At 48.9% G+C, this 27,265-nt stretch overlaps 1 protein-coding gene across 5 annotated transcripts in view; it reads left to right on the top strand.

Moving 5' to 3' along the window:
- LOC135262855 (spectrin beta chain, non-erythrocytic 1-like) overlaps positions 1-27,265 on the top strand; it is a 69,136-nt gene that overhangs the window by 19,357 nt on the left and 22,514 nt on the right. For 2 of the 5 annotated variants that reach the window (XM_064350171.1, XM_064350173.1), the window contains exons 2-12: positions 639-827; positions 21,473-21,624; positions 21,969-22,142; positions 22,344-22,435; positions 22,556-22,636; positions 23,424-23,539; positions 24,363-24,475; positions 24,592-24,779; positions 24,996-25,113; positions 25,799-25,957; positions 27,048-27,265. The exon at positions 27,048-27,265 is cut by the window's right edge and continues 85 nt beyond it. In XM_064350171.1, the coding sequence (XP_064206241.1) occupies positions 671-827; positions 21,473-21,624; positions 21,969-22,142; positions 22,344-22,435; positions 22,556-22,636; positions 23,424-23,539; positions 24,363-24,475; positions 24,592-24,779; positions 24,996-25,113; positions 25,799-25,957; positions 27,048-27,265 (1,568 nt within the window). In that variant the 5' untranslated portion in view covers positions 639-670. Of the gene's footprint in view, positions 1-638; positions 828-4,779; positions 5,404-21,472; positions 21,625-21,968; positions 22,143-22,343; positions 22,436-22,555; positions 22,637-23,423; positions 23,540-24,362; positions 24,476-24,591; positions 24,780-24,995; positions 25,114-25,798; positions 25,958-27,047 lie in introns of those variants that run through there. The other 3 variants (XM_064350174.1, XM_064350172.1, XM_064350175.1) reach the window with 2 other exon arrangements.

Here is a 27,265-nt window from a genome sequence, read left to right as displayed (position 1 = left end):
CGTGCACTCGCACACACGCATGTGCACAATACAGACTGTTCCGCACTGCACTCAGTGAGGGCTCGCAGGTGGTTCAGGCTGGGGGGAGACTGAGGGGGCCCTTCCTGGTTTTTTTTGGAAAAGCTGTTGCATTGGCCGAAGCCTGAGTGTGGGTGGCGGAGGTGCGGAGGTGCGGGGGTGGGCGGTATGGGCTGCCAGCTCGCTCGAATCGATACTTCTCCTGATTAACCGAAGGAGGAAGGGGCTCGGTGGCCTTGTGGGGGTGATTGAGGGTTCCCGCCCAGATCTCTGCTGCAGGGCTCTGTTCTGGACCCGACCTCCTCTCTCCCCGTGACTCCATCCTCTTCCTCCCTGCTGTTGAGAGCGAGCTGCCTCCAATGTCTGTAATCCAGGGGCGGACCAGGGAAGCTGCCTGAGCATGAGACTCACTGCTGCCTGTGTCTCTTCACCCATCATACATGGGACCCATATATGCAGCCCATGTTATCCCGCTGGTGCTGGTTTTATCTTTGCTTAGCTGTCTGCTTCATGCTGAAGCTTTGCTGCCGTGGGACAGACTGTACCATTGCTGTGGTTTGGGTTCTGGAACATGGTGCATGTGGGCTCACTCTCTCTCCGTTTTTTCCCCCCTCCCCCAGGTTTGGATGGTTGGCCCCCTGCCCCCGTCACCATGAGCACCATCTCCCCCACCGACTTCGACAGCCTGGAGATCCAGCAGCAGTACAACGACATCAACAACCGCTGGGACCTGGCGGCGGAGTCCGACTGGGACAATGAGAACAGCTCTGCCCGCCTCTTCGAGCGCTCCCGCATCAAGGCCCTGGCCGGTAGGACACGCCCCCTGTCTGCTCAGCCCCGCCCACACCCACGCCCTCCCCGCCACAGCACTCTTACATCTCCCCCCATTAGCCAGGTCTACCTTACAATTTAACATGGAACCATTCTACTGACCATTAGAGTGTGACGTGGGTTGGTGTTGGGGTCACGGGCTGTAGTTACTATAATGCTCCACCAGAGGGAAGCAGCCTCTGCCTTCTTTGCCATTTTCATAAAACCGGCTAATTGGGGTCATAAAAAGGTTGAGCCATATTTCAGCCTGTTATCGGACAAAATTATCTTCTGCGCGTGGTATCTTTCTTAGCTTTCATATTCCCTTAATTTATGGCTTAATTGTTTGAGCACAGCTGATAAAGAACTGGATTGGGTGTGCTTCAGGGGTTAGGAAACTGTTGGAAATGAGCAGTTTTAAATATAACGGAACAAACATGTTGTTGATGGCTTTGCCCATCGGATCTTCCACGCTCTGGCTGAATTTAAATAGTCCTTATCGTCTGATGCCGCTGGCGCGGGTTTATTGTGCTGTGTGACGGCTGATTAAATGACTGTCGACTGCAGCTGGAGAGACAACTTCCAGATCGCTAGCATTTTTAAAACGGTTATTTGCCATTCACATCAGCGGTGCGTACTGATGCTGAATAGCAGCCGCTAAATGCGCGTATATTAGCATGGGGACTGTGAGCGTCGCCAGTGGCTCTTACATCAGGCCTGTAGGTGTCTGTGGGCCTTTGAAACGCAGCTGAGCAAGATGTGTGTTATTCCTGTCGCTATCAGGGAAGGCTACAGATAGCATCTGTTGTAGACAAGCAGGGAATTGATGTGTGCATTCTTCTACTTCCCGAAGCAGCAGGGAATTGTGGGCCATAGGCCGACTGAAAGGCTCTCTCCCCCAGTGTTACCCCTCCCTCTTCTTGTGATCATTCCTCTAGATCCCCCTTTCTTTTCAGGTCTTTACTTATTTCCCCTCCTCCTGTGTGTCTGTGACTCCTCCAGTGTCTTCCCCTGTGCTTGCACCTCCTCCAATGTCTCTCCCTGTGCTTGCACCTCCTCCAGTGTCTCTCTCTGTGCTTGCACCTCCTCCAATGTCTCTCCCTGTGCTTGCACCTCCTCCAGTGTCTCTCTCTGTGCTTGCACCTCCTCCAGTGTTTCTCCCTGTGCTTGCACCTCCTCCAATGTCTCTCTCTGTGCTTGCACCTCCTTCAATGTCTCTCTCTGTACTTGCACCTCCTCATGTCTCCTGTGCACTCTCCTCTCTCTCTGTGCTTGCACCTCCTCTAGTGTCTCTCTCTGTGCTTGCACCTCCTCCAGTGACCCCTTGTGTTTGCACCTCCTCCAGTGTCTCTCTCTCTGCTTGCACCTCTTCATGTCTTTTGTGAGTGTGTGTGTGTGTATGTGTGTGTGTGCGCGTGCGCGCGCATGTATGTTTGTGTGTGCATGCGTATGTGTGTGTGTGTGTAGGTACTTCAGCCCGGGTGGAAAAAGATTGTGATAGGACCCTAAATGTGGTTATTGTGAGCCTTCTTCGTTTTCATATAAAGTCAGGATTGTCACATTCACACTTCTGTGAATAAGCTGTGAATTTGCCTTTCCTACTCTGAAAGAAACCTTGCAGATTTGCCTGTTTTCCTTAGCGGAAAGATGAGGTTGCTGCCCTTCTACGAGCAACAGCACAATCTGTTTTCCCCTCGACCTCTCAAGGTTTTGTTTAGTCTCTTAGCGAACTGCCGCGCAGACAGCTAAATGGCGTGCGTTCACAACCCGGGGTGTTAAGAGCTGAGATTCACGGTCAGAGAAGGGTGACCTTTGACCTCCGGCATTATGACACTTCATCAGACTCAGGAAGTCATCGCATTCCTGCCAAATCGCTACAAGCTGTGCGGCCGTCCCGTGGCGTGGGGCGGTGGTGACAGGAGCGCGCGGAGGGTCCCGGCGTTCCGCGCGTCGCCGTACCTGTGACGGTAATTACAGCCCGCTGACGGTGTCTGGTTCCCCCCCCCCCCCGGCAGGGTGCCGCTGCCTCTTTGTGCTGGCGACTCATCGGGCCCGCCCGCGGTCCGGCGAGAGCAGCGTTGGGCTCGGCGCACGTGCGGCGCACTGGGCCGTGGGGTCGGTGGGCTGGCGGGCGGGTGAGAGCGGGCACCGCGGGCGCTGGGCGGGCTCCTCGGTGGAGCCGCGCCAGCCGATGCCTTGTCCGTTCAGCGGGGCGGCCGCTGACAGCGTTATCAGCCAGGCAGCCTGAAGACCGCCATTAAGCTCTGGCAATGGGGCTTTCTGTGGGCCGCCTTGACGTCAGCCGTTTCGAACATTTGGCGGCTACTTGATGTTCTCGTTTGAAGGGTAATTTTTAGTGAGCCGCGTGTCCTTTTCCTCTGGCTCTGTCTCTCTCTCCCACCCCCTCTTCCTCTCTCCCCCCTCTCCTTTTCTTTCTCTGTCTCACTCTGTATTTATCTGTTTTTTGTATTTATCTTCACCCCCTTGCTTCTTGTTCCCACGCGTCTTACTTTAGTTCATCTGCGGTTTCATTCAAATTAGCTTCATTGGTGTGGTAATCAACAAACTTGTGCTGCTTGAACCTTTTTCAAGATAGCGTGTAGCCTGCAGGAAACAGTAAGTCTGTATGGATACTGTACTTACTTACACAATTAAAATATCCCCCAGACAGCCATTTCCTTTCTTGGAGAGGGAAAAAAAAAAGAAAAAAGGCAACTTTGCTTTTCTGTTTGAACAGCAAAAACACCCATTTCTCTCTCTCTCTCTCTCTCCCCCCCTCCTGAGTCCATCTCTCATTCTGTGTTTTTGTTAGAGCTGAGTGTGACGAAGGTGCTCAGCAGTAGCAGCCTTTGCGGACCTCTAAGCCTCCACCAAACTCAGTGAAGAATAGCAGAGGGCTGTTATTTGCGGAGCGTTCCATGGTTCAGACATGTTTTTGCCTTTGCCGTGAATTAGTCCTTAAGCTTGTCGTTGTCTGCGCCTGTGAGCGCACGGGATCCGGCCTCCCCAGTCTTTTGGTCAACACTGATAGCGATGCAGATGCTGAGGCGCGGTCGGCGTGTGTTGTCACACGACCGGGCAGCGGCTCTTCCCTGGCCTTGTGCGTCTGGGGGCCCTCGCTGCTGGGGGGGCTTTATGACAAACAGGTGTGGACTGCGCCTCATTAGGCCAGCCCCTCAGATGAAGGCCCTTTCTGTGCTAGAAAGGGCACTGCCCCCAATAAGCACCCTTTATGGCCGCCTTTGGGCTTGCTTACGTAACCCAGGAAATGGCCACCCGTCGCCCCTCGACGGTCTGCGTCCCCTCTGAAGCCGCAGCGCTGGACTGCCTCGTGGTCTTCAGCTCTTTCTCTGGCCCGGCGAGGTGTAGCGCTGCCGTGTCGACACACATTCAGAGATAAGTGTCGCTCTTGCCGTGGATGTCACAGCGCGGGGGGGACGGGGGGGGTGGGTGGCGGGAAACGAGCGCAGGCAGAGCGGCGGAGAGGCGCAGCTGCTGTCACCCTTTTGCGTGTGGCACTTCCTTCCTGCCCCAACGTCTTGTTTTCGCCTCGCTCTGCAGAGCGGAAAGAGCGCATGAACGCGGGCGTATTTTTTTAAACTTAGCCGGGCCCCGCGCACCCCCCCTCCCTCCCTCCCTCCCTCCCTCCCTCCCCGCCCCCTCCTAGGAATGGAATGAGCCAGTTCCTCATCTCACCTATCAGAACCGTGCGGCCCCCGCCCTCCTCCTCCTCCTCCTCCTCCTCCTCCTCCTCTCTTTTCCCTCTTTCTGCTCGGCTCCTCCCTGAAGAACACCTTATGCTAATGCACCCGCTACCGGAGCGAGTGGTGATCTCTGTTTACACAGCGAGCTGACTTTGGCTGCTGCTCTTACTGTGTTCAAACAAGGGGTGTGTGTGAGTGTGCACACAGTGTGCAGGGAGGGGGGGCAGGGGGGAGCCTGTGTGTGTGTGTGTGTGTGTGTGTGTGTGTGGGAGTAAGTGTGGCTTTGTGCTGCTAAACGGTGCAACTCTAGCAGGGGAAGAGAGCGTTTCATTCAGAGCGGGGAGGAGCAGCGTAAGAGGAGAGCGCTTGATTTGTTGTGGAAGTTCAAATAACTTGCTCTCTGTCCCCTCTCTCTTCTGATGCTCTTATTCACCGCTGGAGAAAGAGAGAGAGAGAGAGAGAGAAAGAGAGGGAGCGGGGGCACACAAAGGAGGAGGGACCCGTTTGGAAAAAGAGACGGAGGGATGGCCGTGTGTGCAGTCACACACCGGTAAGGGGAGCAGACTTCTGTTTCTGAAGAGGCGTGGGGTCGGAACTGGACTCAAACTGACCTGGATTATAGTTCGGTTCCCTTCAGAGAGAGATGCTTATTGCTGCGAGAAAGTAACTTAAGATTGGAGATTTTTTATTTGGTGAATTTTTTTTAAATAACAAAAAAAAAAAAAAGCCGCTGAAATTTGCGCTCGGACGCCGTTGAGAGGGATGATGGAGCTGGAACAGAAGCCCGGCGAGCCCTGCCTGTCCCCGGCTGCCTTCGTCGACCAGGTGCAGTACTCCAACATACTGGAGGGCAGATTCAAGCAGCTGCAAGGTAAGAGCAGGGTAGCCTATTGCCGCCCGTTACGGGAACCTCTGTGCATCGAGAGGTGGCTTTCGGTCTCACTCCTGTCTGTATCAGCCGGCACCGAGCCCCTCTCTCTCGCCCGTGCCGTGAGGTCTCTCCTGGGGAAACCCGGCTGGAGGGGGGGGCAGGAACGGGGGCCAGTAGCGGGAAAATTAGCCCAGGACGTGGTATTTTTACTCCTCTTCTGGGTCACCGTGGACCCCTCTCCTGGAGACTAGCTCCCAATTCGGGCTGAGGCACTTCTGAGCTTGCTTCCGAAACGGGCAGTGCTCCAGATCTGGATTCTGACAGGAGCGCGGCGGTGGAGTTTTCACACCCGTCTGCTGTACGCTCTTCCCTTCATCACAGTGATAGATGAGAAAGAGAGACAGAGAGAGATACAAAGTGCTGTGTTTCTTGGAAAGTTGGCAAAAAAAACTGAGAGACCTGTATCTGTTTATGTCTGAACATGAGCCGACCGTTTTATTCTGCTAGTTCTAGAACCGCAACCACCTCAGACAGCCCTCTCTCTGCTGTTGTTATTTGTTTGTGTTGTAATCAACCAGAAAATGTGTGTGAGTTGTTAAAATTGAGCGATGAAGTGCTATCCTTTTGTTTTGGAGGTTTTGAATACCTCAGGGTTGTGCGTCGCGTTAGGTTGCGGTTTCAATTTGACGCGTCCCTTAAACTGAACCGTGGGGAACCCCCTCTCCGTCAGTTTTGTGAGCTATAAACAAAAAGTGTGCTGCCCACAGGAAACCTTACCCAAGCAAAATTTCTGTGGAAACAGATATGGGTTTTGTCTACGAAAAGCGAAGCGCGAGTTTCGTGTGTGAGCGATCCGCGGCTGTGCAGGGGCGGTTTGTTTGTGTCCTGGTTGTGTGATGAACTGTGCGCGCGCGCGGCTCAGACCGGCAGCGAGAGGGGGCCCCCCTCCTGACGCGGGCCGTTAATCAGAGCTCCGCTCGCGGGTTCGTGACACACACACTGGAGCTTTGTGAGTGGGAGGACCTGGGTAATGTAGCGGCCGTGGGCTGCTCCGCGTCCTCGCCGGCGTTCGCACGCCCAGGACAAGAGGCCCTTGAGAGAGGCGCGCTGTAGACCGTGGAGGAGTTTGCGCCCCTTAAATCATTACGTGCTAATTCACGGTCATTACGCTTCATCTGCGGCTTAAGAGCCAACATCCAGAGGGCGGCTGAAAGCGTCTGCGTCTGGCTTTATCCTCTTATCGTTAGCGACCGTAAAGAGGAGGGGAGTTCTGGGAAAAAAGCTGGAAATGCCGGCAAAAAATATATTTTTTTAAAGCGCTCTTTGTTTCTTTCTTTGAGTGTAGTTGCTTCGACCCCCCAATTATTTCGGAACAGAACGAGACCGGTCTCCTTTCGACGGTCCGTTCAAAGGGCAGGATCTGGAATAAACGCTGCTGATGTCACCGTATTTGTTTGACTTGGGGGGGGGGGGGAGTTTGTTCTCGAGAGGTTTGCCGTGATAACGGCGGCCCGTCCGCCATCTGCTCGCAGGAAGCCGGAGGTGCGAGGGAGCGCACGTGGCGTTCAGAGCCGCGTCCCATGCCCATGGCGTTGAGCGGGGCGCTGATCGCGCTGCTGCAGGGTCTCCCCTGTGGACCCCGTAGCCTGCTGGGTCACAGCGGACGTCTGCCCCAGTTCATTCGTCGTGCACCTCAGTCCGTGCCCGTTTAGGGTCCTAAGAGAGCGGTCCCGTTCAACTTTCACATACAGCTTCCATTCGACGGCTGAAAGGTGTTCAGCTTGAGTACTTTGCCGGGAGGACTGCGGTGCTTCGCCTGGGTGTCAGAACCGTGCGGTTTAGGGTCCGGCTACTTAGCGGCCGTGTCACGCCGACATGTCAAAACAGATGCATCCTGGGATTGCCCTTCCCGCAGAGCCTGCTTCAGAGGAAGGGCAGAGCCTGGTGTCGGGTTTTGCTCTCTTTCACTCTGTGTCTCTCCGTCTCTCTCCCTGTCTCTCTCCGTCTCGCTGACGGGATGCTCCACCGGGCGTGGCGCAGCGCTAAGAGCACGCGGCTCTCGTCAGCCTCCGGAGGGGTCCCTGCATTCGGATCCCAGCTGGCGTGTTCGAGCGGGGCGCTTTTAAAAAAAAAAAATTTTTTTATTTTTTATTTATTTATTTTTTTTACATTTTTCCCTCGCAGTCCCACTTTATAAGTGGGTCACGGTGCAAAATTACGAGAGTTTTAAAATTGCCTCAGGAGCAGAGGTGGGTAACCCGGCTTCGAAGAGTAAAAAGACTGACCATGTATTTGCGCCACCACCATGCACTAAACCAGCTGATTACAATAATTAGTTCTCCTACCCTGGTGAAGAGTTATGCTAATTAGAATCAGCTGGTTTGGTGCATGGTGGTGGAGCAAATACATGGTCAGTCTTTTTACTCTTTGAAGCCGGGTTACCCACCTCTGCTCAGGAGCCCGGGGCCCGCGGGACGGGACGGGACGGGGCGTAACGAGGCAGAGCAGCACCCCGCCGTGTTCCTTCCAGAGCTCCGCGGGGCGCGGAGACGGCCGCCGGAGAGACTCGGGGCCGGTTTCCTGCGGAGTCGCAAGGCGCCCGGGGGCCGCGCCGCGTTAGCCGTTAGCGTCACGCGGCTCTTCCGTGACCCGCCGCTCGCCGCTCTTCTGCGAGCGCCCCCGCTGCGGGGCGAGGCAAGCGGAGCCCCACCTGAAATGTCAGCCCTCCGCCGTGACCTCAGCCCCGCGGGGGGCTGCTCGGCAACAACAGAGGGCTCTGTCAGGCCGTCGCGCGTGTTTACATCGCTGCTCGGGTTTTCCACGCTCGCCTGCGCCGGTTCACTGCCAGACTTTTAACCTTTAATTCTTTACTGTATCATCGCTTTCTCAAGCATTTCTTTTTTTTTTCTTCTGCCTTTTTAATTTTCCATAACAAAATAATTTGAATAAAATATTTATGTTTTATAAAAATGTCGATAATTTAAGCGAACACCGCGCCAGTTGCCACACATGCGGCCTGTTTGCAGAAGCGGAAGTGTCGTAGCGATGCTCAGTTGTTTTGGTCAGTTTCTATTGCGGTGAGTCAGCAGCGAGCTGAGGTGGAGGGTCATCAGCCCGTGTGCCAGTCACCCTCAGCACAGCCACGTCCTGCTTCTGTCCATCAGCCCCAGGGTTGCCAGCGGCAACTCAAAGGCTGTTTACCGTGTTTGCCACTGAAAAGAGGGGAAAAAAAAGTGCGCTCTGCAGACTAAAAATAACTGGAGAGATTTGCATTTCCAGAACCTTCTGAGAACAACCTGCAAACTAACAAGGTGTTTTTGTGAAGAGAAAAACGCCAAATGCCGAGTCAGCACTAATTATTTCCAAACCGTAAATACCACAACAATGTGTCTGTTGATATTTCACAGTTACTGATAGTGGAGGTTAACATTTCTTCAAACTGTTATGGTCACATGAACTGGGCTTGGTCACATTCATTTCAGTCACTGAATAACACAAAAGAGTTTTATTAGAAATGGAGTCTATCTCTTCCTCTCAGATTCTAAATATCCTTCCATGGGCATGAGTTCAGTACTGCGAAAGCAGATGAACCATGTCAGTAACTAACTCTTTTGATTCATATACTGTTATGAATAGTAGTGTAATAATAATAATAATAATAATGGAAAAGGCTGTCAGGTCTGCTAATTTGTCTTCCTCTCCTTGTAAAATGGGATTTTAGACTTGTTTGAGAAAACATTACATGCATTTCTCTCCCTTGTGCTCCCCTCCTCAAACCCCTCTTTTGTGGCTCTTGTTGTGTGTGTGTGTGTGTGTGTGTGTGCATGCGCGCAAGCGTTTGTGGCCGTTGAGATGTATGTGTGCATTAGTGTTGCAATATGGAACTGTTAAACCAGTGCTGTTGAACCTGGCTGGTTGTACCTGCTCAGCGTTGTGTGGATGTGACGTCAGTGCGCACACAGTGGAATGCGAAGATAAGTGAGAGAGGCGAGGGATGAAAGCCTGCTCCGAATCGCCGTGCCCTCGCCTCACACACACCTCGCCCCCCGCCCCGTCTTTCACCTCACACACTCCTCGCCCCACATCCTGTCTTTCATTCTGCACAGAAAAGGCTGTTGCATTCACCGGTCATTGTGCTGAGTGGATAGTGTCTTCTGCCACTTTCAGTCAGTTCAGGCCACACTGGAACAGACTAGTCTGAAGATGTGTGAATTGGGGGGGACCCGCTGCAGGGCAAGGCGCTTGACCTTGTTGTTAAAATATCTTGTTAGGTCGCGTGTTCACACAAGTGTTGATAATCTTCATCATTCATAGACAGAGCTGTGAAACCCTCGGGGAGACGCTGCTATTTTAACACAGTCACAAGCGAGGCAGTGCCACAGTATGATACACCGCCTCCCAGCACTTAATATTTATCCTTTTTACAGGAGAGGATGGAGAGAAAGGGTAGCAGAAGAGATCCCAAATGTAGATCCACAGTGTAGGCTGTAAATGAGGTCTGTCACTGTGTCCCTCTGCTGGGCTCATGCAGGAAGGTGCTGCCAGAGCTGGATTGCTCTATGTCTCACCTGTGACTGGTATTTACACACACAGATACACACTCACACACACACACACACACACACACACACACACACACACACATACACATACATACACGCACACATTATCATTTCTATCATTAATTGTACCTGCAAGCTTTACATCTGCAGGACTATACTTTAAAAACAGACCAAAGCTGAATGTTAGGTGAAGTATTGCCCCCCCCCACATACGCAGACAGGCGGGTGGGGGGGAAGGAGGGGGTCACTATGTTGTCAGTCTGGCGGGTTTGGCCCTGGCACGTCCTGCCCCATCCGCCTCCTTATCTGTTGTGGACCAGCTGCTGGCCTGCAGGAAGAGCAGGACCGTAGGGCGGGGAGTCTGAGTGGGGCTCTCCCTGCTCCTCCTGCAGGAAGAGGAGGACCGTAGGGTGGGGAGTCACAGCAGGGCTCTCCCTGCTCCTCCTGCAGGAAGAGGAGGACCGTAGGGTGGGGAGTCACAGTGGGGGCGCTCCCTGCTCCTCCTGCAGGAAGAGGAGGACCGTAGGGTGGGGAGTCACAGTGGGGGCGCTCCCTGCTGCTCCCCGCACTGGCACCCCGCTGTCGGGGGTACGCTGAGGGGGCCGGCAGCGTGTGCGCCGGGACCCCAAACCGGAGCAGGACTCTTCCAGCTCGTTCGGGTGTGATCACATGGCTGTTATGTGCAGCTGTGTGGGGCTGTGGGGCCTGGCAGTGGAACAGAAGATGCACATCATTCATTTTTCATTGTAACACAGTGTTACGTACAGCACACAACATAAAATACAGCACCAAAATGTAATGGCATAAAATACATAAATAAATAGAGTATATACAAATAAAACAACAGTGCGTTGCAGCTGCAATTGTTTAATACTTGACTGGGTTTCGGTGCGCTGGTGCTCAGCCATAAGCTATGGCTCAGGGCAGAATATTGGCTCTTCTTGATCTGTGAAGGGGAACAGAAACACAAGTCATGATCAAGGGCGCGTGCATCAAACCCAGAATTAAGGGCAAGGCTGCCTGTCTGTCATGTGAATGTCCCACTGCGTTTACAAAATGACTGCGTTTGTCTCTTATTTAGTGCGTCCGTTATAATTGTGTATATACGTACCATATGTGTGGTTCATGTGTGTCTGAGCATGTGTGTACTTATGTGTCTGTGCTCTCCCTGCCCCCACTGTCAGGCCTCTGTAGCTCATCTACAACCTCACCAAACTCAGCTGTGTCACTCCCCTTCTCAGCTCCCTCCACTGGCTACCAATATCGGCCAGCGTCAGGTTCAAAACCATGGTACTAGCCTTTTGGGCAGCTAAAGGGACTACTCCATTATATCTTCGAAAGATGGTCAGATCCTGCATAGCAGTCGGGTCTCTCTGGGCACCCGGCTCCTCCCCCACTACCCGCCTGCCCTTCTCAGCCGCTTTGCTTGTCTGTTCTGGTCCACCGGTGGTGAAAATGGCGTCCCATTGCAGTCAGGGCAGCAGGAACCCTGCCCATCTTCTGACACGCTGAACACTCTTCTCTTCAGACTCCACCGTGCCCCCCTGACCTTCTGTTCTCTTTGTTTCTTATAGAATTTCCTCCTGGGATTGTCATTATTTGTTATAGTTGTGTAAATATAGGTCAGCTGTAGTGGCGTTTACTTTTTGGTTTGTTTTCTCACTTTACATGTATCGATTATAAATGGGCGTTCTCTTCCTTCTTAAATTTTTTTATTTGTGATATGACTTTATAGTGTTGAGACCTGAGACCTGAACACTGATGTTTTCCACTCTTGTAGGTCACACAGGATAAGAGAGTTTGCGATGTGAATGCTGTGTAAGAGTGTGTGTGTGTATGCATGTGTGTGTGTGTGCATATGTGTGAATGTGTGTGTGTGCATGTGTGTGTGTATGCGTGTCTGTGCATGTGTGTGTGTGTGTGTGTGTGTGTGTGTTAATGAGTATCTTTGCAGTAGCCTCTAATGACAGACTTGGGCAGCAGGTCTTCAATTACAGGTGTCTTCTAAAAGCACTCATATTATTCCTGTGATGCGGATATTAAATAAACTCCCTCTTTGGGCCTCATTAAGCATTATGCTTATTTCCTGTTATGAGCTGAGCTACTGGTCCCATTTTACCTTTGCAGTTGTCAATGCCATCCATTACTGGGATGTCATTTCTCTGTTTAAACTGGCTGTTGCCATAAATGTGCAAAACGTGTTACTTGTTGTTTAGCTTTTATTTAACTGTATGGTGTAGCCTAAGGCTCTGTTTTTTTTGTTGCAAGTAAGGTGCATCAGTTTAGAGGTGTGAATGCATTACGTTTATGCAACTAAGCTGTGTTTCAGCAACCTGCTCTTATTGTTTGAGAGAGTGCGTACTCACGTTTCAGGCAGGGAGGCTGAAATGTGTGTGTGCCTTAGAATTTGAGCCCCAGTGTTGCTCTGTGTTTGGCTGGCTTGTCCAATCACGGTACAGTTACACAGTAACCTTATTTCTCACCCTCTCTCCCCATGATTACTCTGGCTGCATAGGCAATTACCACATTATCTTAATTTTTATTTGCTATCAAAATCCCTTTTATAAACTAATCTGCTCTGCGTAGATAAACAGCAGGCTTTCCCATATTGTATTTCTCGTGGTAAAAAGTGACTGGCACACCCTGCGTAGTCCAGCACACCCCTCATTAGCCACACAGCCTGTTAGCCTCTGGCGTGCACATTAGATATTGCAGTGTCTTACGGCAGCTTAGTGTGCGATCTCCTCCCGCTTCTGAACTGGAACCTAAGGTACGGTACGTTTCCCATGATCCTCTCTCCACGGGGCTTTTGACAGGTCACTAAAGTAGACATGCTGATTGATGGCTGCAGCCTATTAATTTAGTCTCCGGTGGAGATTCCCAGATGGACTGAAGGAAACAGGCCATTCGGAGTAAGGAGTCCCTGGACGGGGGTGGAGCCTCACGAGGCACCGAAATAAGGCTTTGGTGATATTAATGTGAGATATTAATACTTATTTTTAAGTCAGATCTATTCCCTTTTGGGACATTTTCATCGGAGGTTCAGATGGCTATTTTAATGTAGTTCCTGTGAGTGCAGGAACCTTCTGATTGCAAATTACATCCATTGACTATGAAGTGTACTATTTCTGTGCAAATGCTGCATGTTATACTTCCTGCTGTCTACTTCATACTTTTCTCCTGGTGGAAAACAGTATTGCAATATTTTTCAGTATGAGGATTTCTAACGTCAACATTTCCCTTAAAATCCTCCTATTCATTGTATGAATTTGTAAACCCATGTATTTCAGTCATAATGCCTGGAACAAGAATAAAAAGTACTTTTGTTTGTGGTACTGTACATACAGGTCATCTTGTGAGATTAATTTCTCCAGATGTCAGCAGACATACATACCATGTGAGATTTTTGTGGGATTTACAGTCAATGAATATGAAGTGTATCAAACAGATGTACTTGCATTCCAAGGAATGTTGTGCAGTAATGTTGAGTCCATTCTTTTACATCCAGTCTCGCTATGCAGTCATTAATGGTAAGGGCATGTGAACAGGAATATATGTCTGTAATCTGATGCTTTTTTATTATTGGTCCACAGTTGGTTAGTTGTCAGTAAAAACAGCATCCTGGGTATTCAAGGTAACATTAATGTTTTATGATTTTGTGATGTTTGCTTCCAACAGTACTGAAACATCACCACAGTTTTTTTTTTTCTAATGAAGTATGTAAAATCCTGGCAGAGCTTTTGCACTGTTGTGTCTTTTGAGTGGATAACTGTGGCGCATCCAGGGATAGCACGGCCATCTCTCTCTTCCAGCCGGACTGCTGGATTGGCCGATAAGCCCCGCCAGCCTTGAACTGCTGAAGAATTCGGTTTGTTTGGGAAATAGCGGGAAGTTGATAAGGGGCAGATGGGTGCATGGCACCATGGGACGGGCTGCACCTGTGCCTCCCCCAATAGAGGGAATGTCAGGGGCCAAAGGAATGCTGGGAAAGTAGTCACTGCTCATCTGGACAGTGTATCTGGATAACGTGGCCCAAGATTTCAGTTGTTTGGAAATAAATAAATAAATAATAATGTTAAAAAAAGCAAGGGATACAACGTGTATAATTAAAGTTTTTTTTAATTAAGGGACAATCAGGAAGGAAATATTGTCTTTTCAAAAATGGAGGAACAAATGGCGACAGGAGGTGAAAGCGAGATTTGTCCTTGAATTCGTCTTTGTATAATGCACTGCAGCTGTCAGTGTCTTGACGGGCTTCGATGACTCAGGCGTGATGTCAGAACCCGGGCTGGAGAGAGAGTGTTGTGCATGCGGGGTCTCACGTTTGAGGTGAACGAGGACTCTTTGCTTGAGACGAGACAGTTATCATCTGATTCTCAACAGGCGCGTCCTACGTGGGTCTGAAATGACTAGCCAGGCCAGTGATTGTAGTCTATGGCGCTAGAATAGCACAAACATCTTTGTGACATTAATCGAAACTCTGCCTGGGTTTCTTAACTTTGGAGAACCACCCTCAATGTACTTAGGGCAGCTTGCAGATTCAACAGCACAAGGTGGAGAAAAGCATTAAAAGCCGAGGGCATGACCCTCCTTCTCAAATGTCTGCAAGTGCTCACTGGGCAACTGGGATTGTATTCGGATGACGAACCTATTATTACAGGGCCTGGTCACAGGAGATGACCATAGCCAGGGGTGTGTTAGACTTCCCCCCCAACCCCCCCAACGTGCAACCTCAGGGTCTGGACCTGTTGCGACATGACCAGCGTCACCTGGAATGTGGCCCTGACTGCTGAGTGCTGTAATCCTCCTCAGGTGTGTCATTTACTGGGCTCTCCCTGCAGGCTGACTCCCCAACAGACTGCCGCGGCATAGGCGCCATTGTATGGGTTTTTGCCTGAGAGTGTGTGTGTGTGTGTGTGTGTGCGCGCTCGTGCGTATCGCTTAGGGGCTAGTCTGACACTTGATGGTTCAGAATTAGAGGTGTTCGTTTCACAGAGACTGGAACCTAAACAAAGCGGGTGGATGAACCCTTCCTTCCATGTTGGAGATGTAGTTTGTAAAGTGTAACAGTGATGTATGTTTAAACACGAGGAAACAGGAAACGCTGTTCTGGTCCTGGTTCTGGTCCTGGTCCTGCTCTTCTCTCACTGCTGTCATTTAACCCTGTAAGACTGGAACAAAGGACAGTTAGTCCTTGTGGCAAATGGAAAGCATGTGTAGAACAGTGTTAGTGTGTATATGTGTGTGTGTATCTGTGGACCATCAGATCATGGATTCCTGTTCCTTCTGTTCCCGCAGAAGACACCTATCTGTGTTTTTTTAGGTGAGAGAAGTGTGTCAGATTATTAATATGTGACTTCATCCCTACTTACGAACATACGCACACATGCTTTTGTTTGGAATTAATAAATGTCTGCAAATGTTTTTTTTGTTGGGGGGATAATTTGTTGAACTATAAATCTAAGAAATAGTAACCTTCCATCATCAAACTATTCTTCATTAGTTTCAGACTCATTTGCTGATTTTTTAATGAAGATATATATTATATTGTGAGTCAAAGTTAAAGACAAATTCTTGATTGAATCCAGGTCACAGTGGTTAAACTGAATGCCTTCTTTGTTTCAGTACTTTCCCTTTTTCAGCTGTGTATTTTAAGGTAGGCAGAATGAGTAAATCATTGAAGGTTTTAGTAACAATTTCCGCACTGTTGTGCTGAGTATCATTCCTCTCTTTACTGGCTGGGGGAGGACGTTGAGTTTCTACAGTGCCATATTGTTCCAGCCAAGGGCGATCCAGCCGGAGTGATCAAGCGATAGGTTTCACTCCAAACCTGGAGAATTGCAGCTCTCATGGTTATAGAACAGCGTGAAAAACAACACTTCAGTTGGGTTGCTGCTTGTAAAGGGATACACAGTTGCTTTGGAGGGATAAAATACTCAAAAATAAAATCATTCCAGAATGATTTTCAGGTGAAAAGTGGGCCATGGTCACATGGTCAAGGAAGTGAGCTTCAAAAACGCAGCCCGTTTTTGGCCGCTTGGTCGTGACAATGATACTGGGATTACCAGAAATTGATCTCGCTTGTTTTTCTGTGGTAAAAGCTGTTATGCTTCAAAACATCTATTGTTTGCCATAATCCTGAAAGTCTCAATTTCATCTGACATGATCTAAAGATTTCTGAAGCCCTGATCGGCAGTGCTCGTGAGATTAAGGTATACATTGGATGTTCTTCAGTGTGGAACTTCTGATTGGAATCTTCTAGTATCATCTCTGGTGGTTAATTTTGTTCAGTACCTAAGATTGCATGTCAAAAAGGAAAAGAGGAATTGAAACAGCCTGTGATTCAAGTTTGGGTCTGTTCTGTGGCTTTTTTTCAAGGGACCAATTTAGGGATTACAGCTACAGTGAGCTGTAAATGATAGGATGCCCCCCCCCCCCAAGACTATGGTGCAGTATCACCTTGTCTGGCTCACTTCTGTCGTCTTCACCTTTTGCCGATTTGTTTTTGTTTTCCTGTTTTCTCTCTGAACGTCGCAGCCTGGTGCCTCGGCTCGTTGTGCGTACAGCAGTGTTCGGTAAGCGCCCTACTTTCTGCAAATTTGGGCCGTAGGAATCGGAAGTGCTTCAGAGCACAGCTGCTGCCCCTGAAAGACGGTCTCCTTTATCGATTTCATCGCGTGAGAAAACCTTTTAATTGTGTAAAGTGAAAGGGCAGAAACTTGACCTCAGCGGAGGGCTGCGTCACCTCTGTCTGTAGCGTGGAGGATAATGCATTCAGCTGAGATTCGCTGATGTCAGCCACAAAGGGTCATATATTCACTGCTTTCTACTGGGGGTTTTTTTTTGGGATAGACCTGGTCTCTGCGGGGACAGAGCCAAGCCTGGCAGTACATCTCATTTTTTGACCTCTCACAGTAAACTGCACTGACAAGCTCTTGGGTTGACCTCTTGTATTCTCTAACCTCTGTTTTCTGTGCAGAACTCAAACAATCTAGCCTACATCAAGTCAGGCTTATGCTATCTCAGCTAAGATTTATATATGTGTTCCTATAGACTAAATGCAACAGCCTTTGTGGCAAAGCACCATGCTCAAGCTTATAACATAAACTCTACCCACACCACAGTCCTGTATCTGTCTCTGGTGGCTTACTATTCTAGGTATAATCTTCTGTAGGCTGTATTTGTTGACCCCAAAGTCGTGTCATTATTTTGTCTACCTCTGCACACCCACAAAAAAAAAAACACTTTAGGGTGAATGTGAGCTGTAGTGTGGGTGGGGCCAGGTCGCCATGGGGCTAATGGTTTCCAGGAGTAAGTGGGCTGGGCAGATCCATGGTCACAGTCTGGCACAGATCTGGCCTGGAATGCTCAATGCCTGCTGTGACTGAGAGAGGTCAAGGCTGCAGGGGGAGCCGGTCCTCACCAGCAGATAACGCCGCTAGCGCCGCTATCTTCCTGATAGCCTGACTCGGGGAAAACTGTCTCACGGACGATAAGCCGCGCATCCAGGAATTCCATTTATTTCTTAATTGCCCCTCTCTATCTGATCATTTGCGTAAGACGCACGGCCCTTCCTCCACCGCGGTGCGTAAACAGCGTGAGAACTTTGTGCAACGCGAAGATTTAAGAACATTCCAGAGGCGGTTTTCTATTTGTCACACGCTGTGTGCTAGGGTCAGTCGCAATTTGTCAGGATAAAGGGCCTGGGTAAATTTTTTTGCGGTTCTATTTGGGGTCGGTTTGGATGTTGTGGTTGTAATGAGGAGCGAAGGGGAGAATTTGTATCTTTTTTCACGCTGTTTGTTTCTCACAGGGAAACGGCAACAGGATTGGCCTCAGAGAGACATGCACTGAGAATGGCCCTTGGCAAACTTGTTTATTGGCGAACATAGCTGCTGTACTTTAGATGTTAACAGGCCAGAGGGTGCCCTGTCAGGCTTTTAAAAATAAAATGAAGTGAAGTACAGCCGTTTGAATTTGAAGCCCTGCATATGATTATACAGCCATTTGATTGTATCGTTTGTGTGTACGTGTCTTCAGTCCTGGTGTCTGTTCTTCAGTCCAGCTTTTTCTAACGTCACCCATTTCTGTTACTGGGAAATTTAAGTTATGTTGATAAGACATGTAGCGCCTGTCCAATCACAGCTGAATATTGCATTTATATTGTCCCTTTCATTGTATGAATTGGTGAAGTGGTACCTCACCCTAACTCTAAATACATATTTTTGCCTTTCAGTGTAGAGTAATTTGAATCTGCTGTCTACATATATATTTACACACTCCAAAATAGTGGGTGTTGCAAAAAATGTTGCAAAAATGTGCTGCTAGTAACTTATGACCAAATTGCTCAGCTACTATAAAACATATCTTTTAACACTGTGCTTGTATCTGAATGCCTTCTACACTCAAAAAAAAAATGAATAGGATTTACTTGATAAAATTATGGACAGAGGTTGCATGCAATTAAGTATACATGACTTTAACTGATGAAGTACTTGTTCTATTTTGGTATGCAATCAGTGTACATTATACTTCAAGAAAAAAATTACGCAGATTTAGGTGTACTGTTACTTCAAAGCATTTTACAGTGAAGGGAGGGAATTCAACTCATCCACCACCGCCTGTGTGTAGCACCCACCTGGGTAATGCACATCAGCCATTTTAAAACATAATGCTGACCACACGTCAGCTGGAATGGAGAGGGTGGGATTTATTTGCTAATTAAGCAGGGGGGTGATCAGATGGCTGGACTGAGAGACAGATTGGGTATTTTGACAGGAAAATAGGGGAGTGCTCTTTAATGACCACCGCAATGAATTAGAACCTTAAGTTTGACATCTTATTTAAAAGGGTCATCGGTTTTCTCCTTGGTCCAATAGAAAGACTGCCCTCTACTGGCCCACAATAGCAATGTCTGGCAGCAGCCTGCTTTTCCCAGCTGATCTGCCATCCAAGTAGGAACAAGGCCCAGACCCACTTTAGTCAGTCATAGTGCAGTACGGCTGCTGCTATCCTCTTATTTCTGATGGTGTGAGCTCAGAGATGCCACATTAACCAGATTATCTCTCTCTTTAAGTCAAGGGTTAAGAATTAGGTAGTTGTAATCTTATTTGAAAGGCACTTTGAGGGCAGTGTATGACCAGTACTGTGTGGGTAAGTGCATAAATAAACCCTACCTGTCCTGCACAAAGTTGCCAGGAGAGCTCTGCTCAAAAAGGGAAAGAAAGGTCCCAGGCTCTGGGACTGAATGCATATAGCAAATGAGCCTTTGTGAATCTACAGAAGGTTGAGTCTGAAAGCTTCAAAACAACCTGGTTTGTATTCTTAGGGAACAGGCTGCGGTTGCTGAACCCTGAGAACAGAACAGAAGCTTGTGCTAGCTGGTTGTGAGACCTTTGCACAGGGGGCCATGTTGGGACAGGGCAGTGAGGGGCAGCAGTCTGGGGTCCTTAGTTTTTTGGGGCTGCTGGGTCTCGGGGGTGTGCCTCTCAAACCCATCAGCGTTTGATGGAGGTGGCTCTGCGTGCCGCGAGGGGGCTTCCTAAATCCCCACAGAGTGGCCGTCTAATCCCCGTAGTACCGCCATAAATCAGATCAGGATTACCGCCTCTCTGCCACGGGGGTAGCTGCTCCGGCCTTAAAAACCAGCCACCCACCTGTGAAGGGGTTTACCTCCGCCCTTCTGCTCTGCTGACCTCACGGGCCCGCCGCTGCATCCTCTGCTCGCCGCTCCTTTCCCATCTCTCCGCAGCAGACGATGGCGAGGTCACATGGCCTCCTCTGTCGATGGGCTATAAATCCCGTAAGATTTGTTTGGGGTTGATTTTGCGTGCCGCTGTTTTTGGCAAAAATACAGCAAGAAGTGCGCTCTGCGATTTATTGGAACTCTACGGCTCTGCCTGTTGCTCTTGACAAACCCGTATTTTCCCGAATTGCATTTTCTGTCGAGAAGTGGAACGTTACATTTTGAAGCCTGAGTTGTTTTGATGAGAGAACCTGGAAGATAAATGGATGTGCGTTTTAGGGATTACTGTTGCTCTTATTCCTGCCTCTAGGGAAGAAAAACGGCAAAAATAAATTATGCATTGTTTGTACGTGCATGTACTAGTCAATTACCTGCATGATCGTGTACTTCCTGGCAGCGTAAGGCTGTTGGAGTTGAGCCAGTTGTGGACCGCTTGAGTGGTGTGTGCCATTGAGTGGAATTAGATCGCAACACAGTCACATGACCAAGTGATGAGGTCACCTCATAGGTGACACGTTGAGCTGCTTATTCACTGCACCATATGTCAATATGTTTTCTGTGTACCAGATTCCCAGCTGACACATGAAATTTTTATGATGTCCTAGCAACATTTTGGAAGCGTTACCTTGTTTGTCAGGATGTTGGATAAACATTGTCAGAATTCTGTGTGTCAACTGAGCACTAATCTAGAGCTGCTGTCCAGGTACTATTCTGAAAGAACTCCCAAAGTCAGTGCCAGCAGTTCAACAGTTTTCCTTGGGCTGGAAACCCTTCTCTAAGCCACTAACTCAAAGATCCTAATGTCCAATGCACAAACATCAAATGATTTTTTAATAATTTTTTATTTCATAATTTGATATATAGTGCATAATTTTAATTTATTACTTCTTCCAACAGCTGACAGGGGTTATGTTTTCACCGCTTTCTGTCCGTCTGTTTGTCTGCCTGTTAGCAGGATATCTCCAAAAGTTATGAATGGATTGGCATGATCATGGGGCAAGGAAGAACTGATTAACAAATTGCCCAAAGGGGGGGCGTGGATTTTTACAAAAAGGCATACAACTTATTAACGGATTTACGTAACACCACAAAACTTTGTTCGAAAGTTTAATGAGGGGAGAAAAGGAAGAAGTGAGTAACTTGTCACACCATGTGGCCAAAGGCGGCGGCGGCGGTGGGCGTGGCTTCTCGCAAAAGGGCGTGTATGTTCTGAACGGATTTCTTGTAACACCATGAAACTCTGTGTTCCTGTCAGCAGGGGGGTGCTACAGAACTCATTTCCAGCCACTAAACAAATATGATGCTGATTGCCCAAATGACTTTGCAATAACTGACTAAAATGCTTAAAAGCAACTACAATTTAAAAAGGCATATCTCACGCTCAATTTGAGATACAGTCATGAAAATGCATGCATCTCCTGATGTGAACTGCATGGAAGAAATTACACTTTGATGAATATCTGACATGTGGAACTGGCGTGTCTTGACAATTACATTGTGTTGACGGAAGTATGTGCTGTTCTGAGTGTCATCTTCTAGTTATCACTTGTTTTTACTATTTTAAGCTCACTTGGAAGTTGAATCAATACTTCCATTGATTTTCTTAAATATTCATGAAGGATGTTTCTGATGAGATAATGAAAAGGTGAATTGCTGTGAAATTCATTTTGACATACGGAAGGCATTTCCCAGTGGTTCATATGATCTGCTGGTCGGGCTGCGGCCTCATTGCTAACTCCGCCCCCTGCCCCCTCTCTTTCAGACGAGCGGGAGGCGGTGCAGAAGAAGACCTTCACCAAGTGGGTGAACTCCCACCTGGGCCGAGTCACCTGCCGCATCGGGGACCTGTACACCGACCTGCGCGATGGACGCATGCTCATCCGCCTGCTGGAAGTGCTGTCCAGCGAACAGCTGGTCCGTACTGCGCTGTAACGCTGTGTGTGTGTGTGTGTGTGTGTGTGTGTGTGCGCACGTGCGTGTGGGTGTGCGTGTGTGTGTGTGTGTGTGTACGTGCATGTGTGTGTGTGTGGGCACATGTGTGTGGGCGTGTGTGTGCACGTGTGTGCATCTGTTTGTGTGTGCACACGTGTGTGTGGGTGTGTGTGTGTGTCCTTCTATTAATATAACATTCAATTAATATTCTATTAATATCATCATTCTGTCCTCACACGACACCTGCTCTTGGGAACAAGAGAACTGAGAATTGTCATCCAATGACATTAATTGTTTTGCCCTTGTCTCACCTCCCCCCGCCCCAGCCCAAGCCTACTAAGGGGCGGATGAGGATCCACTGCCTGGAGAACGTGGACAAGGCCCTGCAGTTCCTCAAGGAGCAGAAGGTCCACCTGGAGAACATGGGCTCCCATGACATTGTGGATGGGAACCACCGCCTCACCCTGGGTCTTATATGGACCATAATCCTGCGCTTCCAGGTACCGGCTCACACTGTTTCGGACCCCTCCCACTCAGGCCCCTACTCAGGGTCAAATATGTCAGCACTGGGATGCGTACATATCAGTGCAATTTAGCCTTTCAGTGGCTGGAGAGTTATTACTGTGGTTTTTTTTTTAAAGTGTAAATCTTGACTGGATCTCTGCATGTAAGTCTGGGCTGGAAATGTCTTCTGCCTGCAGATCCAGGACATCAGCGTGGAGACGGAGGACAACAAGGAGAAGAAGTCAGCCAAAGACGCCCTGCTGCTGTGGTGCCAGATGAAGACTGCAGGGTAAGAGGGGAGGGGGATGTGAAGGGGAGCGATTAAAAGATTAGGTGATGCAGGGCCATTGAAGGTTAATGTGTGCCACCACCGAAACAACACTACTGATGCTGAGACATTTCTCTGCAGGTACCAGAACGTCAATGTTCACAACTTCACAACCAGCTGGAGGGATGGCCTTGCCTTCAATGCTATCGTGCACAAGCACAGGTAACGAGTGTGTGTGTTTATATGTTTGTCCCTCTCGGGTCCAGGTCAATAAAACTCCCTATATCCTGTAGGCCATATTTCCAGCGAAGAGCAATCATTCTTGTATAAGCTGTCCTCTTAACGGTTGACAACACCCAAGTGAGCGCCATCCACTGCAGCCGGGAAAAGCTGTTATTACTCAGACCACTGAATTCTGTGACTGCTGTATCGCTGGGGTTTATTTCTATTTGAAGCCGTGCTTTCTTACAAGTACCTGCAGCATCGGTGTAATCGTTTTGAAAAGAAACCTTGAAAAACAGATTTTGACAACAGAACACCTTTTCCCACGTTTGGTTTAATGAAAATGCCAGAAACTGTGACTCGAAAGCTGTCTCTGCTGCTTGGTGGTGCTTGACTGTAGGAGGATACCAACATGAAGTAATATAGTGATGCCTCCATCTGGCCAAATCAAAAGCATTTTAGTGAAAGTACCAAACAAAATGAGTCAGTTTGTTTAAATAGATGACAATAGTTCTCCTTTCAGTACCCGATGCCTGAGGGTGGAGGTATAGTCATGTATTCAATCAGGACTGTCAGTGACTCTAAATGAAGTCGAAATCAAATCAGGTTTCCCTGCTGATAGCATCAAGTGATGTGTAGGCTATGGAGTTATATTTGCCCGACTGTGTATTTTCATTGGCTGTAAAATGTCTTAATTCCATTCAAGATACTTCAGGTGAACGACACTGATTGTGCACTTAATACGGAAACATTCTCAGTTTTCATGATAAAACCTTCTTCCACCCAGACCCGACCTGATTGAGTTTGACACCCTGAAGAGGTCCAACGCCCACTACAACCTTCAGAATGCTTTCAACGTGGCGGAGAAGGAGCTGGGGCTCACCAAGCTGCTGGACCCTGAGGGTGAGTGCCCGCTGCCCTACCCTTCCCCCCCCCTGCCCTGCTCTCTGCAGCTGCTGTGCCCTCGTCCTTTTGGCACAACAGGCTGAGGGCCTCTTGCCCAAATGTGTGCTGCATGCTTACGAGCTCATCTGCAGAGAAATGAGAAGTGATGGAGTGCGTACATTAAGACCGCAAACAAGGGGGGGATCCAATTAGCGGTCCATCCGGCTAATGGTCCTATTAAAGCGTGCGGTTCGGTGATGCCTCACGCGGCCTGGATCAAAGCCGGACCATACCATGCTGCCTTTAGGGGGGTGCACATCTTGAAGGAATGTATGCATTAGCTGCAATATAAAAGGAAGTGGTCAGCTGGTTTCTATAGGTGCTAGTCTCATAATTGGGTGTTGAAGCAGTGGAATAAGGATGTTGGAACAGAGTCCTAAAGCAATGGAATGGGTCTACAAGTTGTAATTGGGCATTTAAAATTAGTATGAGAAATGAGAGGGAAAAAGACTGCAGAGAGGCTCAAAGTACCATAGTTTCCAATAAAACATTTCTTTTAGGAGTGCAGGAGGATTACAGGAACCAGTTACATCTTCGCTAAAGTAAGAATATGGGCCTGTCTGAAAGACTGGGGTTGGACAGAAGGGTTATTCATGGGAGCTGATAACAGAACTCAGACCCAAATCCATGCTTAGTGTCACTTGGGTGAGATTCCTGAGCTGTCGGTGGAAACAGATTAGGTAGTGTAGACAACCCTGTTTTAGAGTGAGAGGTATGTTGCGGTGAGGGAGAGAAATCTCTGGTCTGAAGCATCACTGACTGAGTCGTTCTCTCTGTGCAGATGTCAACGTCGATCACCCGGATGAGAAGTCCATCATCACCTACGTGGCCACCTACTACCACTACTTCTCTAAGATGAAGGCCCTGGCTGTGGAGGGCAAGAGGATTGGCAAGGTGAGGCCTGAGGTGTATCGCCCGTTCCGTGTGTGCGCTTGTGGGGGACGTGCACCCTGCGGTAATGACGTGCTCGCTGCTCCCTGCTAATGAAGTCCTGCCTCTCTGCGGCCCAGGTGCTGGACTACGCCATCGAGGCGGACCAGCTGATTGAGAAGTACGAGACCCTGGCGTCGGAGCTGCTGCAGTGGATCGAGCAGACCATCTTCACCCTCAACGACCGGCAGCTGGCCAACTCCCTGAGCGGAGTGCAGAACCAGCTGCAGGCCTTCAACACCTACCGCACCGTGGAGAAGCCGCCCAAGTGAGGACCTGCCGGCGAGACCGGGAGGGGCAGTTAGGGACTGAGGGAAGGGAACTAGGACAGGGCAGGGAGGAACAGAATCCCAGAAAGAGAACTGAAATTGGGTTGCGTATACACTGTGGGCAACGTCTCCGTGGATGGGGTTGTTGGTGACTTGAGAAACATTGCTAATACGTGGTGTGTGTCTGTGTGTGTGTGTGTGTGTGTGTGCTGCAGGTTTACGGAAAAGGGAAATCTGGAGGTCTTGCTGTTCACCATCCAAAGCAAAATGAGGGCCAACAATCAGAAGGTCTACATGCCCAGGGAGGGCAAGCTCATCTCTGACATTAACAAGGTGCTGTGGTCGTGACTGTGGAAAGTGCCATGAAAGCTGAGGAGATTCTGTTCCCTGTTCCCACCGCAGCATAACGCACAACCCCCACTGCGATTGGCTGTAGTGCGGTGGTTCCCAGCCCCGTGTGAAACTGTGATCTTTTTTTCAACAGTTGCAATTAAATGTATTTATTTTTGTTAGTATTATTGCAGCAATTCAGTGTAGACTACAGTGCAAAGCAGGGCATGAAAGAAGTCCATAATCAATCGATGTGATGGCAAACACTATTGTAAACAAAATCAATGCTGAAAATAACCCAAATTTTAAGTACAGCAAAGTTAGCATAGCCTTTTGCGGCTGGGAAACTTTGGCAGTCAAACAGGCCTATTACCGTGTTAAGATTTATTACTTTAAGTTTCACCCGCCATCAAATTTTGACCAGAATGCTTTGCAGATCTATAGCTATGTACTGTATACAGGTTCTACAGTAAGGATTATTCTCACATAGAACTACAGAAATCATTACAGTAGATACAGTAAATCTCCAGGAACTGGCCTGGGAACCACTGCTGTAGATGTTACAGAACATGGAAGGATATTGCATTCACTACTGCTGTTGATTTGCTCTGATTTACTATTTGAGTAAAAAGATTTTGAAGGGCAGGGCGTGGCCTTGACGTGCTGCTGCTGTGATTGGTTCCGTCAGGCGTGGGAACGCCTGGAGAAGGCGGAGCACGAGCGGGAGCTGGCGCTGCGCAACGAGCTGATTCGCCAGGAGAAGCTGGAGATGCTGGCGGCGCGTTTCGACCGCAAGGCGGCCATGAGGGAGACTTGGCTGAGCGAGAACCAGCGCCTCGTCTCTCAGGTACGCTCAGCAACCAGCAGCAGGATGCTCTTTTGTCTTTCGCACCCGACGCCGTTAATATTTAATGCTGCTGACAATAGGGCCATTGAAGCTTGTTTTGATTAGGAGAGCAGTTTAAATGTCATGTTTTTTCTCGCCAGTGAATGATCATGTTCAAATGTGAAATTAAAACTAATGAGAACAATCATGTTGACTACAGCAGGGAACACATGGCTATATTTAGAAGATTCTCTCTATTCACGAGTTTGTGATGAGGGAGTAGGCAGTGTATGGTTTCACACAGTAAGCGCTATGAAAGAATTGAGCGTCGTCATTTTTCGCTGTTACCTCAAACGTAATTCTTTCATTCACTGACAGTCCTGGGTTCAGAATTTTATGCTTGCATCTGAATCAGCTCAGATAACCCATACCATATACCACTTAGCAATGAATGGGTCTTTCTAGGACCTCAGTCAGGTCAAAATAGTCTCACAGCATGTTTGTTATCACTAATCAGCGGGCCAACTACCGAATTATATTCGAAACAGAGGCTAAACTGTAAATGTAGTTAAGCTTTTAACTAGATTAGCTACTCTATACAGTCATTCATTGACATCAGCTGACACTGTTGCAAGTATGATATTGAAACTGTTGGCTTGCTCTTACAAATTTCAGTTTATTTTTCGAGTCTGACCAATACGCATTAATTTAGAATGGTGATTGAACTTCTTCAGGCGCTGCTTCATAGCGGGCGTGTATGGAAGAATACTGCACTCATTCCAGCCAATCGGAATTGAGTATTCAGACAAACCGTTGTATATTGGTTTTGTTGGCGCGCAACATTTGTGAGTTAAATAAAAGGAGAAAAAAAAATTTAGTTGCGAGCAAATAAAATCAGTTGATTTATTGATACGATAGGCTAAGTTTTAAGACTTTATTATGATGGAAAAGCTTGGGTACTTGGGTACTTTGTCCGTTCTGAAAATAGATTCTTCCCAATGCTTGGAATCAATTCAGAATCGAGCTAATTGTGCGATCAATCGATCTGTGAAATAATCGAAAATCCCTCATTCTCACCATTGCCTCCACCCCCCACCCCGCGCACGCGCAGGACAACTTCGGCATCGACCTGAGCGCGGTGGAGGCGGCCACGCGGAAGCACGAGGCCATCGAGACGGACATCGGGGCGTACGGGGAGCGCGTGGCGGCCGTGGAGGCGGTGGCGCGGGAGCTGGAGGCGGAGGGATACCACGAGGTGCGCCGGGTGCTGGCGCGCCGCGACAACGTGCTGCGCCTCTGGGAGTACCTGAAGGAGCTGCTGGCCGCCCG

The sequence above is a fragment of the Anguilla rostrata genome, chromosome 9, assembly GCF_018555375.3.
Source record: "Anguilla rostrata isolate EN2019 chromosome 9, ASM1855537v3, whole genome shotgun sequence".
Lineage (NCBI taxonomy): Eukaryota > Metazoa > Chordata > Actinopteri > Anguilliformes > Anguillidae > Anguilla > Anguilla rostrata.
This window is presented reverse-complemented; position numbering and strand designations above follow the sequence as displayed.